This window comes from Felis catus, chromosome E3, assembly GCF_018350175.1.
Source record: "Felis catus isolate Fca126 chromosome E3, F.catus_Fca126_mat1.0, whole genome shotgun sequence".
NCBI classification, from domain to species: Eukaryota; Metazoa; Chordata; class Mammalia; order Carnivora; family Felidae; genus Felis; species Felis catus.
Window position 1 is genome coordinate 17,043,151 of NC_058383.1, and position 15,686 is coordinate 17,058,836.

At 46.6% G+C, this 15,686-nt stretch overlaps 1 protein-coding gene across 4 annotated transcripts in view; it reads left to right on the forward strand.

Annotated features, from left to right (window-relative positions):
• Positions 1-954: 954 nt before the first annotated feature.
• The window catches only part of LOC101087216 (integrin alpha-D-like), a 30,131-nt gene continuing 15,399 nt past the window's right edge, over positions 955-15,686 (forward strand). For 2 of the 4 annotated variants that reach the window (XM_023246717.2, XM_045047832.1), the window contains exons 1-15: positions 962-1,117; positions 2,878-2,983; positions 5,610-5,713; positions 5,845-5,915; positions 6,041-6,155; positions 9,368-9,498; positions 10,157-10,302; positions 11,788-11,941; positions 12,038-12,188; positions 12,385-12,458; positions 13,761-13,890; positions 14,005-14,147; positions 14,299-14,439; positions 14,533-14,742; positions 15,444-15,574. In XM_023246717.2, the coding sequence (XP_023102485.1) occupies positions 1,084-1,117; positions 2,878-2,983; positions 5,610-5,713; positions 5,845-5,915; positions 6,041-6,155; positions 9,368-9,498; positions 10,157-10,302; positions 11,788-11,941; positions 12,038-12,188; positions 12,385-12,458; positions 13,761-13,890; positions 14,005-14,147; positions 14,299-14,439; positions 14,533-14,742; positions 15,444-15,574 (1,841 nt within the window). In that variant the 5' untranslated portion in view covers positions 962-1,083. Of the gene's footprint in view, positions 1,118-2,877; positions 2,984-5,609; positions 5,714-5,844; positions 5,916-6,040; positions 6,156-9,367; positions 9,499-10,156; positions 10,303-11,787; positions 11,942-12,037; positions 12,189-12,384; positions 12,459-13,760; positions 13,891-14,004; positions 14,148-14,298; positions 14,440-14,532; positions 14,743-15,443; positions 15,575-15,686 lie in introns of all 4 variants that reach the window. The other 2 variants (XM_045047833.1, XM_045047835.1) reach the window with 2 other exon arrangements.

A 15,686-nucleotide genomic window follows, 5' to 3' on the forward strand; every position in this document is an offset into this window, starting at 1 on the left:
ATATTGTCTATAGTTGACATGTAAACTACATTTTTAGTATTTTAACTGTCACATATATACTTAAAATAACATGCCATAGTTAGGGATTTTGTCATATATTTTACCCTTCTAATTCTATTCCTGGTACTATACTCAGTACCTTTTTTTCATGTTTTTGAGAAACATTCATATATGCTTAATTATAGAATATTCAAAACACAAAGAATATTACAGAGAATAAATAACAACCACACATTTATCTATCTTTTCCACATTTAAAAATGTTAAAATATTAAAGTATTAAATATTAAAATATCAAGAGTTGAATGTTAAATTTAACAAATGTCAGAAGTTCCCTCTCCACCTCAAAACTGAGGCAATCACTGTTCTATATCTATCCTTAACAGATTAGTTTTGCCTGTTCATGTGAAACGAATCAACATTTTGCAGTCTGGTGTCTGATTTCTATTACTTATGACAAAGTTGAGATTCATCCATGTTCTTACACCTATCTGTAGTCTCTTTTCTTTTATTGTTGACTGGTAAGCCCTTTTATGGCTACTAAGCCCATTTACCAGTTTTATGGCTACTAAGCCCATTTACCAGATTTTCCTCTCGATGGAGTCTGGTTTTATAAACAACACTGTAACTCCTGCTACACCCCCAACACTGCTATCTGAGGTGGAGGTCTGCCTTTCTCCAGACTCACATCCGTGAAGTGGGGGCTCTGTAGCCATCTGTTTCACCCCCTTTCAGTCATATGCACTTTGGTTTCTGGGCCCCAGGGGGGTCCCAGATTTCCCTGGGTATCAACTGGGTCTCAAGGGATGGGGGAGGGTGGACTTCTGGGAAAGCCAAGCCCTGGACAAGGAAGCCAGATCTCTAGAGGTGGTGGCGGTGGGAGAGTATGGGCGATTTTCTCCAAGGGTGTCTTTGGCCTCCTGTCCCTGCCTCTGTTCTATGATTAACCAAAGACTTCCTCACTATGCCCCTCCTTCTGTCACTTGAAGGCCTGAGTCATTATTTTAATTCTCCCCGAGGACACTGAGCATCCTTCAGTGCTCTACTGCTCGGCTCTTCACGCCTCCTTCAATACGCTGCTCAATGATGGCTTTTGGAATTATGCTCCTCTTAGGTGGTAAGTGGGACCTCAGAGCTGGAAGAGGTCTGGGCGGGGGCATCTCTGTCTGATAGGGCATTCTGGGGCTGGTGGTCAGCTCATATAGCTCTGTGGAGGAGGTGAGGCAAGGGAGTGCCTTAGTGTCTAGATTCTGGTGTGGAAAGAGGAATGGCTTGGAATCAGGGGAGGGTCATAACCTGAGCAAAGATGAGATAAGATGGACTCATAGGCTAAGTTTGGGTGGAGAATAAGCTACTTCTCCACATTCCCCAAGGCTTCTCCCCACCTTCTGTCAGGCCCCTGGTGTGTGTGTGTGTGTGTGTGTGTGTGTGTGTGTGTGTGTGGTGGTATGGTTGACAGGAGTCAGCCTCAGAGCCCCAGGGGGGAAAGCCATAGAAGTCACTAGGGAGGGGAAACTTTGGATATCTCATCCTTGGTCCTTGGTTTTGATTTCAGGTAGGTTGTTCCACGACTGCCAAGAGAATAGTCCAGAAATTGAACCTGTAACAAGATCACATTTCTGTGTCATTTGAAATCATTTGTGTGTCAGTCAAAAATCAGATTCCACACAAAAATCCAGACTTTCAGCTTCTCTTGAGAAATGGGAAGGTCTGGAGCTCTGAATTCTAGACCCTGGTAATGCTTACCTCCTTTAAAAGGGCCACATGCTCTAAGTGCCCATAATTCCCTGGTACTCACACCACCCACTTCACTCACTGATGTCACCCTCTTGGCCTCTGAGACATTTCAGTCTGAGACTTTTGGCATCATCCTACTTGTCTGGTCATAGGTTCTTTTTTCAGACTCAGAAATAGAATCATCCTTTGAGGAGATTTGGGATGTGAAGCTCCCTTGCATGTGGCCATGGTAGGATTATGGCACCTTCAACATCTGGCCTTTTCCCAGAACCCCAAGATTCAGTTGTTTGGACCTTGCCTGTCACATCCTGGCCTAAGGCTTTATATTCTTAGAGCTTCCCTACTTTGGGGTTGGAGTTGACTCCTCAATCCAGAGACAGCTGGGAATTCTAGTAGAAATGGAGAAGAAACCTGCTGTCTAGGAGTGAGAGTTGTGGGAAAAGCCCTTGAAATGTAGGGGGCCTTCCACTGAGGTTTTTGAGCTTAGTCACCAGAGAGGAGAATGTGAAGGATCAGGAGAGTGGGTTGGAATCCTGGCTATACCAGGGACTTCCTGTGCAGTTCTGGGTCAGCCAACAAATAGTAATTAGTCACCTGTTAAGGGCCAGGCACTGCCTCAGGCACCAACACAAGATGGTTGCAGTCCTTGTTGTCTTAGAGCCTAGCACCAAGGAAGGGGGGCATGGGAAACACATAAGAATAAATAATTAATCAAAAAATTCTAAGTCTGTTTCCCCATCTGGACCTTAGGGTGGACCATGATGTAATTATTAGTGGTGTCCCTTTCATTCTCAGAAGGTCTCAGTTTAGGAAATGAATTGTATTATCATAAGGGACATTCTTGAGCTAACATACCATGAGGTGACAGGCTCAATTTCAGGTTGTACATGTCCTTTGAAATATCCTTGAGGGGGCATTTCTCTGGATTGTTGCCCTTTGTATTGTGGTTTGATTATTGTTGAGGAAGGGAGAGACAGGAGCCACACAGATGGCAAATCAGGAAACAAAAAGAACACCCTTCTCCTGGGAAGATGAGCTGGACTGGGGTGGGCATCAAGATCCCAAAAGTCAGGTATCCAGAGGAGATGAGGCTTCTCTGACTGTTCCTCCCACCCTCACTTCCCTCTCCATATTCCTCAGTCATTGCTTCTTATTATGGGTTCAACTTGGATGTGGAGGAGCCCATGGTCTTTCAAGAGGATGGAGTTAGCTTTGGACAGAGTGTGGCCCAGTTTGGCAGATCGAGGTAAGCCCTGCCCACTCTCCCCACCCTCACCCCTTCAGCCTTCAGGCAAATGGATGAACATGGGTTAGGAGGTATCTGGAGGAAGGGCAGCATGGGCAAAGTCTGACACCACTGACACCACTACTGCCAACTATTCACGGTCCCAGGAAGGGCCACAAACTCTGGACAAGACACTCCTTCAGGAGGGAGATCTTGAATCTCCTCCAGACAGGTCTCGCTTTGTGGCATGTGACCAGTGTAAGTGACCAGTACAGTTACCCTTGCACTTGTAATAATGTTTTGCAGTCTTCTTCTTGAAATTATTAAGAATTGATCTTAGCATTTGTGTGTGGTATTTAAGATTGATGGGGAAGTGGAGATGTGCTGGAGGCTTGGAGCTTTGGCTCACATGCAGTCTAGCCTTCTGTGGAGTGGTTCTTAGCTTCCTGCTTCCTGCTTCCCCACACCTATCCAGTGACCCCTCCTGCCCTCAGCCCCTGGTATGAGTTAGGCAAGGTCAAGGTTGGCTGTGCACAGTTTGCCCAGTCTGTGGGGTTTGCACTGGCCCTGGGAAAATCCCTGTGCCTTGGGGAATTCAACACTAAATAGCAAACAGGTAAAGACAGGACAGGTAAAGAGGAGGATCATGGGGAGGAAAAAAAGGGAAAAAACCTTTTTTTCTCCCAGAACAAAAGGCCCACATTTTTATTTCACACTGGGACTGTCAATGATGTACCTCACCCTGCTTCCAGAAACTCACATTCTCAGGTCCCAGCAGCAGGGACCCAAGTTGTTAAAGTCCCAATGTGATGCAAGTATAACGGAAATCTGGAGGCATAAGAAGGAAGAGATCAAACCCAGGAGGGAATTCTAGGAAGGCTTCACAGAGGAGGTCAAGTTGGCAATGAGCCTGAGAATACAAGAAGATTTAATTGGCCAAGAAGTAGCATATTGAGGTCACTGAGTTCTAAAAGCACATCCATCCCCCTTCCTCACCCAGCTGGCAGGCTGGGGCATGGAAGAAAATGCCAGATGTCAGAGTTATGGGTTTTTTTTTTTTTGGTTTGTTTGTTTATTTTGAAATATACAGGGCAAAAACTGAAGTGCCCAATCTTGGAAGGTCCAACTCAATAAATTTTTCATATGTGTATACCCAGGTAGCTGCCGCCTGGATCCAGGTACAGAACATCCTCAGGTCCACTCCCCTGGATTCCCTTAGGCCTTTTCTGATCACTCAAAATCCAACAAATTCAAAGATAGCCACTGTCCCACTTCCATCACCATCAGTTACACACACACACACACACACACACACACACACACATGCACACACACATCTATAAACTATTGATTGACTGCTGTTCACCAGTATTTACAAAAAAGTAAATATATAGACTGGATGACATGCTGATTGCTACAAAGCTATTGTTTTTCCTGTTGTCTGTTGAAACACAACCCAAACGCTGAAAAGACCAAGCCTATGAATCAGGAACAGATAGGGTAAAGAAAAACATGTAGATGAAAAGTTTGCTCATCCATTTATGCCAGCAGGTCCCAAACTGCTACATCTCTAACCATCTATTTAGGTTTTCATCAGCAAGTGTTAGACCCACAAGGATCTCAGCTTTCCATAAAGGAATAGCTTTCTAGAAGGAAGATTTAAATGTTAACCTAATGTGGTTTGCCTGGCTAATTAGTTAAAAACACACAAATATTTGTCTAGTTTTCTCATCTGAGTGGAGAGATTGTTGGCAGAGATAACATTTTTTAAAAATTAAAAAATTCTCTCCTCAAAAAGGTTTTATAAATAAATTTTTGCACTTATATGACTGTAGATATTGATATGGAGTCTGATGCTTTTGCTTTAAGTTGTCCAACTCAAATTGCTTATGTTATATTTAAATTATCCAATTAATTACAGAATAATCTTTTTGTTTTGATACCTTATGGCTTAAAATTTTTCCATGTAGGGGTGCCTGGCTGACTCAGTCAGCTAAGCATCCGAGTTTGGCTAAGGAGATGATCTCACAGTTTGTGGCTTAGAGCCACACATTCAGCTTTGTGCTGACAGCACGGAACATGCTTGGGATTCTGTCTCCCCTCCCCTCTGCCCCTCCCCAGCTCATTCATGCTCTCTCTCTTTCAAAAATAAATAACCTTTAATTTTTTTCCAGGGTACCTGTTGGATTGAGCACTGGGTGTTGTATGGAAACCAATTTGACAATAAGTTATATTTAATATAAAAAAGTTCTTTTTTTCCATGTAACTTGAGGTGATCTATTTCTTGGGTGGCTCAGAATGATGGTACCCCAGAAACAAAATGCACTTACTCATGGCTGGAAAATGTTTTTCTTTTGAATATATTTATTTTTGGTTAATGTTAAAAAACAGCACTCAAACCATTTGTATATATAAATACAAATTTATTTATGTATCCTCACACATACACAAACAAAAAGTCCAGCATAGTCCTTCAGCACATGTGGGTTAAACTGAAGCTCTCCTTTTTGAATAGCCTCATGAGTGGCAAATGCCAAGAGCTTCCCTCTCAAACTCTCACTTCCTTGTTACATGGGGATACTTCCTCACCTGAAGCGCCCTGTGTCCTTACCCCTCATACAACTATATGTCATGCTTGTGCCTCCAGACTCGTGGTGGGAGCCCCCCTGGAGGTGGTGGCGGTCAACCGGACAGGACGGTTGTATGACTGTGCAGCTGCCACTGGCCTATGTCAACCTATATCATTGCACAGTGAGTGACTCCACCTGGGAATTGGGGCCCTCAATCCTCCTGTACAAGAATGTCTCTCCTTGGCCTCTAGTCCTGATTCTCCCCCAAATGAGGGTGTGCCCATGAGTATGATCATGTGTATCTGCCCTCAGCGCCACCAGAGGCCGTGAACATGTCCCTGGGCCTGTCCCTGGCAGCCTCCACCAATCGCTCCTGGCTGCTGGTGAGTTTCTCTGGGTCATAGAAGGGTCACAAGGGCAGGATCAGGGGCCAGAGGAGGCTTGGGCTGGGGGAGAAGAATATGGAGAATTCTGGGGCCCCTTTGCTCACACAGGTCTCTGCCTCTAGGCCTGCGGCCCAACCATGCACAGAGCCTGTGGGGAGAATATGTATGCAGAAGGCTTTTGCTTCCTGTTGGGCTCCCACCTGCAGACCATTCGGACAGTGCCTGCTGCCCTGCCAAGTAGGTCCCTTTAGAGACAGCATTTCTGTTTTATACACATACTGGCACAGAGGAGTGGGCAGAGCCTGAGACTATGGTCTTGGCTTCCTGTGCTCATGGCCTCTTCCCAGAGGCCTCAGTGAGCCCAAGAAGGTCTGGGAACATGGTCTGGCCTCGTAAGAAGGGCAGCTTACAACAGGTTCTCTAAGCTGGCCGAGGGGAAAAGGAGGCATGAGGACCTCACAGTTGCCAACAGGTGCAGAGATGCTTCTTGGGCTTTCAAAGGAAAGGCCTTGGATGGTCGAAAATGTGGTGAGGATGATAGATCCAGGGATCCAAGTATGAGGCCATTCCTGATCACTCACTGATGAGTTTCTAAAGGGAGCAAATGTTAGGGCCATGGAAAATGTGATGCACATTTTGTTGCTGATGTCTTCCACAGAGAGTGATGCCAGGGACACTGAACATCATCTCTCTGAGAGGCATTCTGAATAAGTCTGTCTTCTGTGTCCTTGGGCAAGTGACCTAATTCCCTGGTTTTCATTTCCTCTTTGGTCAACTGGGTCTTAATAATCAAGGTGGTTATGAGGATTAAAAGATTATATATATATATACATATATATATATATATATACACTTAGACCTCTGCCTGGCACATAATATGTGACTACTGTTATGACTGATATTCTAGCTAGCTAGAACCATGTGCTTAGACTAGGAGGAAGATACAGGTAAACTCTTTTCTCTGTGGCATCAGAAGAGATACTGGGCTCCAAGTGAGAGCCAGGGGCACTCGAGGTGCTGACTGAGAGCAATGCTTTGGACTAGAGAAACCATGATACCAGGCATGGTGGGATTTTAGGCAAAGGTGAAATAGCAGCAGAAACACCTCTCAATCAAACTGTGAGAGCAGAGTCTACAGAGGGGACAGAGAGAGTGGAGGAGGGGTGTCCAGGAGTCTTGGGGGTGCCATGAACTGCCTTGGATGTCTGTGCAGTCAAAATAGAGGATGTGGCATTTCAGCCTTTATTCTAGATGTCTCCATGGCTCATGAGATGGGATGCTTGTTGAAAATGGAACTTAGGCACATAAGCCTGGTGTAAGCAAGGCAAGTTTGAGTAGAGGATGAAGGGACTGCGTGCCAGACAGTGCTGGATGTGTGATGTGCATTTTTATTGCATCCTCATAGTTTCTGGTTGGTAGACAGGATGATCCCTGTCTCACAAGCAAGAAAACTGAGTCTTAGAGAGCTGAGTTCCCACTGTTTGGAAGTAACAAAGCTCAGAGATGAAACCAACCTTTCCTGATGTTAACCTGTCTTTTCTCAGGCAGTGCTCAGCTATAGCCTGGTGCCTGCTGTTGGGAGCCCAGTGGATATAATAAAAGGAACAAAGAACATAAGTGATATTGTGAGGGAACTTGCCACTGGGCTGGCCTGAGAGAGGATATGGTGGGTGGTTTTGTGGTCCAGCTAACAAGTGCACACAAGTGAAAGATGTGGGGACAGGGAACTTCAGCTACCCAGCTGTTGGGAGATAACAGGTGAGAAGGGGAGCACCTTAGGGCTTCTTGGCCAGCCATGTGGAGGGCTGAATTTTCTGGTCAAGGAAGCAGAGAGGAAAGTGATCTTCCATTTCTTTTCAGCATGGGTGAAGCACCAGCTTGTTGAATAGGCGAGATGGGGGAGGTGTGGGGAGTGAGGAGAAAGTATTTTTGTTTCAGTGGCAGGAGGCCAGCTGCCACAGTTCAGCATCATGCCTCATTGCTGTCTGTGGTGGCCTGATCTCTTACCACACTGAGAGCAACACAGGATGTGAGGCACTGGTGTAGGCACCAACTGTGTCCTTTACACAAGCCACACACTTTATGTGAGTTTGGGGTTGGTCTGAAATGTCTTATTTGTTCATGGGTATAAGGTGTGTCTTTACCCTGTGTGGGCTCCATGAAGGCAGGGATGGTATCTTTTCTAAAACTATGGACTTAGACCAGATTTCCTGAGAAATGAACTCTGTGTCTCATTTGGGAATATTCTCAGCAGCAATACTTCTGAGAGCATGAAGGAAGCAGGACTCATTAGAGAAAGAGGGTGGACTGTGATGGATCAGAACAGAGGCTTCAGCCAACTCAGAGAAGCTTGGAACATGACTGCATGCAGGTTGCCCCCAGGAGCAGGAGGTGTAACTGTGGGCAACTCCTGATGCTTAGTTATCAGCTGGGAGCCATCAACAGCCAACTACCTGCAGCTGATAATAAGCACCTCCATCCTGATAGGGGGTGTGTCTTGGTGGCACAACTTAGCATCCATGCAGGTGTGTTTTTGGGCCTGAAACAATGCCTGGCACATGGTGATGATGGTGATAGGAGCTAACCTTTATGGGGGGCCAGGCCCAATCTTAAGCATTTTATACACATATTACTTTTTATCCTAGTCCATGTGTTAGGCACTATTATTATCTCCATGTTACAGATGGGGAAAGCTGAAGCCCAGTGAAGTTACATAACTTGCTTGAATTGACCACTAGTAGATGCAAGAGCTGGGATTTGGGCCCAGGCATGCTCAGAATACACACTCTGAATCACTTTCATAAATTGCTTTCCCCTGTGCTCTACAACATTCCTAGAGTGTGTATTCAATAAATATTTGTTGACTAAGCGAATGAGGAGCCCACCTTGTCTCTGTCCTTTCCTTCCTCCTCCATGTTCTAGGCCTTGTGGAAGGTGGGAAGCAATAGGGACCCTGATGAGGGGGAAGGGGCTTGGGCAACAGATTTTTCTTTTGTGGTTAGAATGCTTTTTAAAATAAAGTTTTAATTTTAATTACAGTATAGTTAGCACACAGTGTTATATTAGTTTCAGATGTACAAAATAGTGAGTCAACAATTCCATGTATCACCTGGTGCTCATCATGACAAGTGTGCTCCTTAATCCCCATCACTTATTTCACCCATCCACCACTCACCTCCCTCCTGGTAACCAAGAGTTTGTCCTCTATAGTTAAAAGTCTGTTTCTTGTTTGCCTCTCTCTTTGTGTTTCTCTCTCTCTCTCTCTCTCTCTCTCTTTGGTTGGTTGGTTTCTTAAATTTTGGGCAGTGGAGGGTGCTGGAAACTTGGTGGGAATTGATTCCTAATCCAGGAATGACACTGTAAGTCTGTGGAGCAGAAAAGGTTTCTGGGTCCTGGGAGATGGCTGGGCCCCACACTAGCATCTCTGATTCCTTCCTCCTTCTCTACAGAGTGTCCAAGTCAAGAGATGGACATTGTCTTCCTGATTGATGGCTCTGGAAGTATTGACCAAAGGGACTTTAAGCAGATGAAGGACTTTGTCATAGCTGTGATGGGACAGTTTGAGGGCACCAACACACTGGTGAAGATTGGGTCCCTGAGACCTGGGGAGTGCTGGGCGGGTGGTAGTGGCTGCCTTTGGGAAAGGCCAACCTAGGAGGAGGCCTGGCATTGCTGGGGGTGGGCTCAGTGGACCTATGCCATGATAAGGCTAAGGTCTCAGTGCAGGGCTGATTTGTGCCCTTACCTGAGGAAATTCCCCTGTGACATTTAATATGTCTTTATATGGCCCAGGAAATATGTTTTTTTTACTGTTAAAAAGCATTGAAAGGATTGCAAAAATAGTTTTGCTATGAAATTAGACTGAAGATACCTTGGCCAAATACTTAATGATTTCTTTGTTGTGTTTTCCATGCAACTCATGATTTCTCTTATTTTATTTCTCACTAATTAGTGTACATGTGTGTATGAATTCTTGAGAAGTGAGGAAATATAGCCTACAAGTTTATTTCATATGTTATGAAAGTTTTAAAAAAATCTTATTTTAACAAATATTGCAGTATTTCCAAAGTATGAAAGAAGCATTATTTGGTTTTGATTTCCTAGTTTTCTTTTTGGGCCAATTTCCTCCTGGGTTTTAGCCTCAAAAAACACATGGAAATTGTAAATCCAAAATTATTCCAAAATAAAAGTTAATTTAAAAATAACTCCTGAGACCCAGGGTCTCTTGGTCTTTGCAGTTCTCACTCATGCAGTACTCCAACCATCTGGAGATCCACTTCACCTTCACTAAATTCCAGAGAAGCTCAAGCCCTCAGAGTCTCGTGGATCCCATCAGACAACTAAAAGGCCTGACTTTTACAGCCACAGGCATCCTGAAAGTAGTGTAAGTTCTCCCTTCTGCCTCATTTGGACACACTGCCACACCACTTCCTCATGCTGGTCTGCACAGCTCTAGGAAGTTCTGGAGAAAGGGGCTCTAAAGGGGAGTGGAGGGGCTGTCCTCCCTGGAGTGTTCCCCCCGATATAGTGTGGGATTCTTCTGTAGTGTGTTTCCTCTCTGCCGGCCTTGGATTGGCTAGATTCTGACTCCACCTGGGGCAGCAGAGACATAAGCTTTGGTTCAATCAGAGTTCTCATTCTGGCTCCCTGCTGATAACCTGGGCAACACTGGAAGTTACTGAATCTAAGTCTCAGTAAACTGTCAAATGAGGAAAAACGTACATCTTGGTTGTAAGGATTACATGAGATCTGATGCATGAGGTGCTTCTGAACATGAAGTGCTGGACAAGTGGTTAGAGTTTTATCCAGAAAATGGTGCACCCCTTTTTGACATCCCTGGCAGAGAGTCAGGAATTGTTGCCAAGTGTGTTCTGCCTGTCTCCTCACTCACATCCCTCTACCCCCACATCCTCATTTATGTGAGTTCTCTGCATTAACTGGGTGCTTACCATGTGCCTGTCCAGCATTGGGTGCTAGGCAGACCATGAAGAAATGGCTTAGGTGGTGGGGCCAGAACAGAAGATGTGGTTCTTCTGGGAAAGAACTGGGTGAATGTCTGGGATCTTTGACTTGTGCACCCCAGGGTACCACTCTAGGGGTGGTGCTGGAGAAACACTGAACAAGGCATTCCCCTACCAACTTTGTTCCCCAAAGTGCAAGAGCTACCAAGGCTTTTTAAGCCCATAACTAGAATAGTGTCATTTCCATTTCATGCTACTGATTAAAACAAGTCACAGGTCAGATTCAATATGGGAAGGGAATCAATGTGGCACACTGGGGCCAACATTGAAGATGAACTATGGCACAATTCTTATTCTCATATTCCACGAAGACAAGCAGAGGTTCAGGGAGGTAAAGCAATTGACCAAGTGTCTGAATCCAAAGCTCCTACTCTGAACCACACTGTCTCCTGGAAATGAGGTTCCATAAATGGCAGGATTTTTAGAACAAGACATAGGAGTACATTTATTATTGTTCTTAATAATCATTGTATGGCTTTCAGAAAGGGCTGAGACTATTTATTTTCTTTAAGTTTTCATTTATTTTTGAGAGAGAAAGAAAGAGATTGGGGGAGGGGCAGAGAGAAGGAGACAGAGAATCCAAGCAGGCTCTAGGCTGTTAGTGCAGAGTTCCATGTGGGGCTCCAACTCATGAGATGTGAGATCATGACCTCAGCCAAAGTCTGACACCAAACAAACTGAGCCACCGAGGCACCCGTAGCTGAGGCATTTTCTTAACATTTTTCCTGGTAAAGTCAAAGGGTACCAGAACACCAAAGTCTCCCCAGATGACCTTCTAGAGCTGCAAATGATTTCTTTTCAAAATCAGTTTCATCTCAGGAGAGCCAACTCCCTTTCTTCCTTGACAGGAAAGAACTGTTTCATAGTAGGAATGGTGCCCGTGAAAGTGCCAAGAAGATTCTCATTGTCATCACAGATGGGCAGAAATACAAAGACCCCCTGGAATACAGTGATGTCATGCCCCTGGCAGAGAAAGCTGGCATCATTCGCTATGCCATTGGGGTACGTCCTCTTCCTCGTGGCTCTCTCAGACTGAGACTGCATCTCACTCATGCAGAAAGGCTGGTGGGCTCCTCCTCAGCTGCCTCTCTGCCACAGGTGGGAGATGCTTTCCAGGAACCCACTGCCAGGGAGGAGCTGAACACCATTGGCTCAGTGCCCTCTCAGGATCACGTGTTCAAGGTGGACAACTTTGCAGCACTCAGCAGCATCCAGAAGCAGCTGCAGGAGAAGATCTTTGCAGTGGAGGGTAAATACAGGGCGAGCCTGGGTCTTGGAATCCAAAGGTTCCCAACCCGATTGTTCCCTACAGTTCTGAGGGTCCATCCCTATTCACATGTCACCCAAAATTGTGCCCCAGAACCTGAGACCCAGACTCATTCTTCTCCTTCTAAGCCCTTGTGGTCTCATGGTCCCCAGAGCCTAAGTGGCCTGTTTTCCCACAGGAACCCAGTCGAGGACAAGTAGCTCCTTCCAGCATGAGATGTCACAAGAAGGCTTCAGTTCAGTGCTCACCATGGTAGGTGGAGCATATGCTTGATAAACAGGTCTCAGGCACCAATCCTGGGCCAGCCCTGTGCTGGGTCCTGGGACCCAGAAGTAAATAAGAAGGAGATCCTGTCCTCAAGGTCACTGTCCGTTTAGAGAGAGACATATAGGCAGTGTATGTAGGTGCTAGGAGCACGGCAGAGAACAGGATAGCCAAGGTTCCTGCTCTCACACAGAGCACATATACAGTGGGAGGAGACAATAAACACAAACAAAAGATCTTCAGATTATGCTCAGTGTTAGAAGAGAGCAAGAGAGATGATCAGAGGAGGCCTGAGGAATAACAACCGAGGGTGAATGATGAGAAAGGGATAGGTGTGGGAAAATCTGGGGAGAGATTGCTCCAGGGAGAGGAAAAGGCAAGTGCAAAGGTCCTGAAGCATGAACAAGGTTACTGCACTAGAGAGATAAAAGGGACAGCATAGCTGGAGCAGGGTGAGTGAGGGGCAGCAGGGAAGGAGTGGGTGGGGAGATGGGAAAGGCCAGATCATGCAGACCAAAGAAATGACAAAATAGCATGACTTATGTGAAAGTAGATGTGTGTTAAAAATATCCAGAGGGATTTTCTTCAAAAGAGTTTTGGGGGTGAGTTGGAGGGACATAGAAATGAATCGAGGTTGGTAATGAATTGATCATTGAACCTGGGTACTTATGAGTTCATTGTGCATTTCTTTCTACTTTTGTATATGTTCTAAATTATCTATAGTCAAAAGTTTAGAAAGGCAATAAGCAAGGTATGCAGAGTAGGAAACACCTATCACTCCCCGAGGGAGCCAAGGAAGACCTCACAGAGAAGGTGGCTTTGAGGATGACTCTTCCCAAGAGAGGAGTTGCGTCTCAGAAAGAGAGGAGAGGTGTCCAGGTCAAACACTTGGTGTGTTCAAAGCATAGAGCAACTCCACAGGTTTGTCTGGGGAGGACCTGAGATACCATCCTCAGGGTCTTGGTGACAGGGAGCCATCTTGGGTTGCCAGCTGGGTGATGGCTATATATTTGGTCTGAGGAAACCTAACACTGAGGAGGGTGGAGCAGAGAAGAACACAGTAGGAGGCAGAAAGGGCAGTGGGTGAGAAGAGCTGGGACTTACTGGAGCAGCGGCACTGGGGATGGACTGAGAGAGACATTAGGAGTCAGGGATTGAAGCTGCTGGACAGGACTGGGGAAGGAAAAGAGAATTCCAAATAATGAGTGGAGTTGGTAGCAGGCATTGCTTTGGAATAGGCTGCCTTGTTTTGACTCAAAACTGCTTAGCCCTGGAATCCTTTCCTCCCAGGATGGACCAGTTCTGGGGGCTGTGGGGAGCTTCAGCTGGTCTGGAGGTGCCTTCCTATACCCCCAAAATATGAGCCCCACTTTCATCAGTGTGTCTCAAGAGAACGTGGACATGAGGGACTCTTACCTGGGTGAGAAAAAGCTGTGGTTGGGGGCACAGGCGGGAGGAGATGAGCTGCCTGGAAAGGGCAGGAGCTTAAGGGATGGGGAGGAAGATTTTGTGCTGAGGCCTGCCCCCCCCCCAGGTTACTCCACCGAGCTGGCCTTTTGGAAGGGGGTGAAGAGCCTGATCCTGGGGGCTCCCCGCCATCAGCATACTGGGAAGGTTGTCCTCTTCACCCGGGAGTCCGGACAATGGAAGCCAAAGGCTGAAGTTGCAGGGACCCAGGTTGGGTGTAGAGGAATCCAGAGTGGACCATGAGGGTGGCAGGGTGTCCAAGGATGGAGAGGGAGGAGATGAAGGGGTTTGGGGGACCACGGGGTAAGGTTCTGGTGGCAGGGGGCAGGCAGGCAGGGTGACTTCACGCTCTGCCCTCCAGATTGGCTCCTACTTTGGGGCCTCCCTCTGTACTGTGGATGTGGATAGAGATGGTAGCTCTGACCTTGTCCTCATTGGGGCTCCACACTACTACAAGCCGGCGTGGGGGGGCCAGGTGTCCGTGTGCCACTTGCCCCAGGGGGTGAGTGTCTGATGAGACCTGGGCTGGGTGGGGCCTGGGAGTGGGGTGGAGGGGTTGTCTGGGTTGGGGCATGACACTGGTTTTGTTCTGCAGAAGGCTAGGTGGCAGTGTGAGGTCATTCTCTGTGGGGAGCAGGGCCACCCCTGGGGCCGCTTTGGGGCAGCCTTGACAGTTCTGGGGGATGCGAATGGGGACAAACTGACAGACGTCGCCATCGGTGCCCCAGGAGAGCAAGAAAACCGGGGTGCTGTCTACCTATTTCATGGAACCTCAGAACTGGGCATCAGGCCCTCCCACAGCCAGGTGAGGCCCCTCTCTGAAGCCTCTTCCAGTTCCACCTCCTTTCCCATGTCTTAGATGTGCCTGATGGCCCTGTGCCTCTTGTCATGGACCTTAGTAGTAGCTATTCTCCTTTTAGGGGTTTATTGCCATGAATTTCACCAGGCCCAGCTAAGTGCAAATTATCTCTCTTTTGTCCTTTGGCTCCAAACAGACTCCAATCTGTTGTGGGCAGTTTAGTGGGTAAGAGATTGCAGGCCCTGGTCAAATGCCTGGCCAGTCATGTCAGCTGTGTTGCCTTAGGCAGTGACTGATTTAACCTCTGTGAGCCTCAGTTCCCCTCTATGAAACATTAAATGATAAACTCCATAGCCTTCTTGTAAAGATGACTCAATGGAGTACTAAGTACTCTGTTCATCAAATATTTATGAAGGAAGATACACGTGATGAGTAAATTAACCTATTATATTTCTATTGTTATGCTTTAATTTTGTCATTAGCCTGTACCCTCACATGAATTGGACCAAAGGAGCTTGCCTCTCTCTGTCTGAGTTCCCTGGGGTCTCACTACACTTGCTTTCCATTCCTACCCCTTCATTTCTCCTTTTCAATTTTTCCATTCAGTTCTACTTTCATTCACTGTATTCTCCTTTCCAAATCTTTATTCTCAAACCTTTCAAATGACCCTCCCTTGACTTCCACTTCTCCTTTCCCTCTTTGGCCAGCGGATTGCAAGCTCCCAGCTCTCTCCCACACTCCAGTATTTCGGACAGTCGCTGAGTGGGGGTCAGGACCTCACCCAGGATGGACTAGTGGACCTGGCTGTGGGGGCCCGGGGACAGGTGCTGCTGCTCAGGTGATAACTCCCCACATCCCACCCTTTCCCTCTGTGTGTCCAGTTCAAAAGCTGCCCCCTCCCTTGTTCTCCTCCCCAAGGTCAGAGTCAGGTCCTCAGCCCCTCTTTGCAC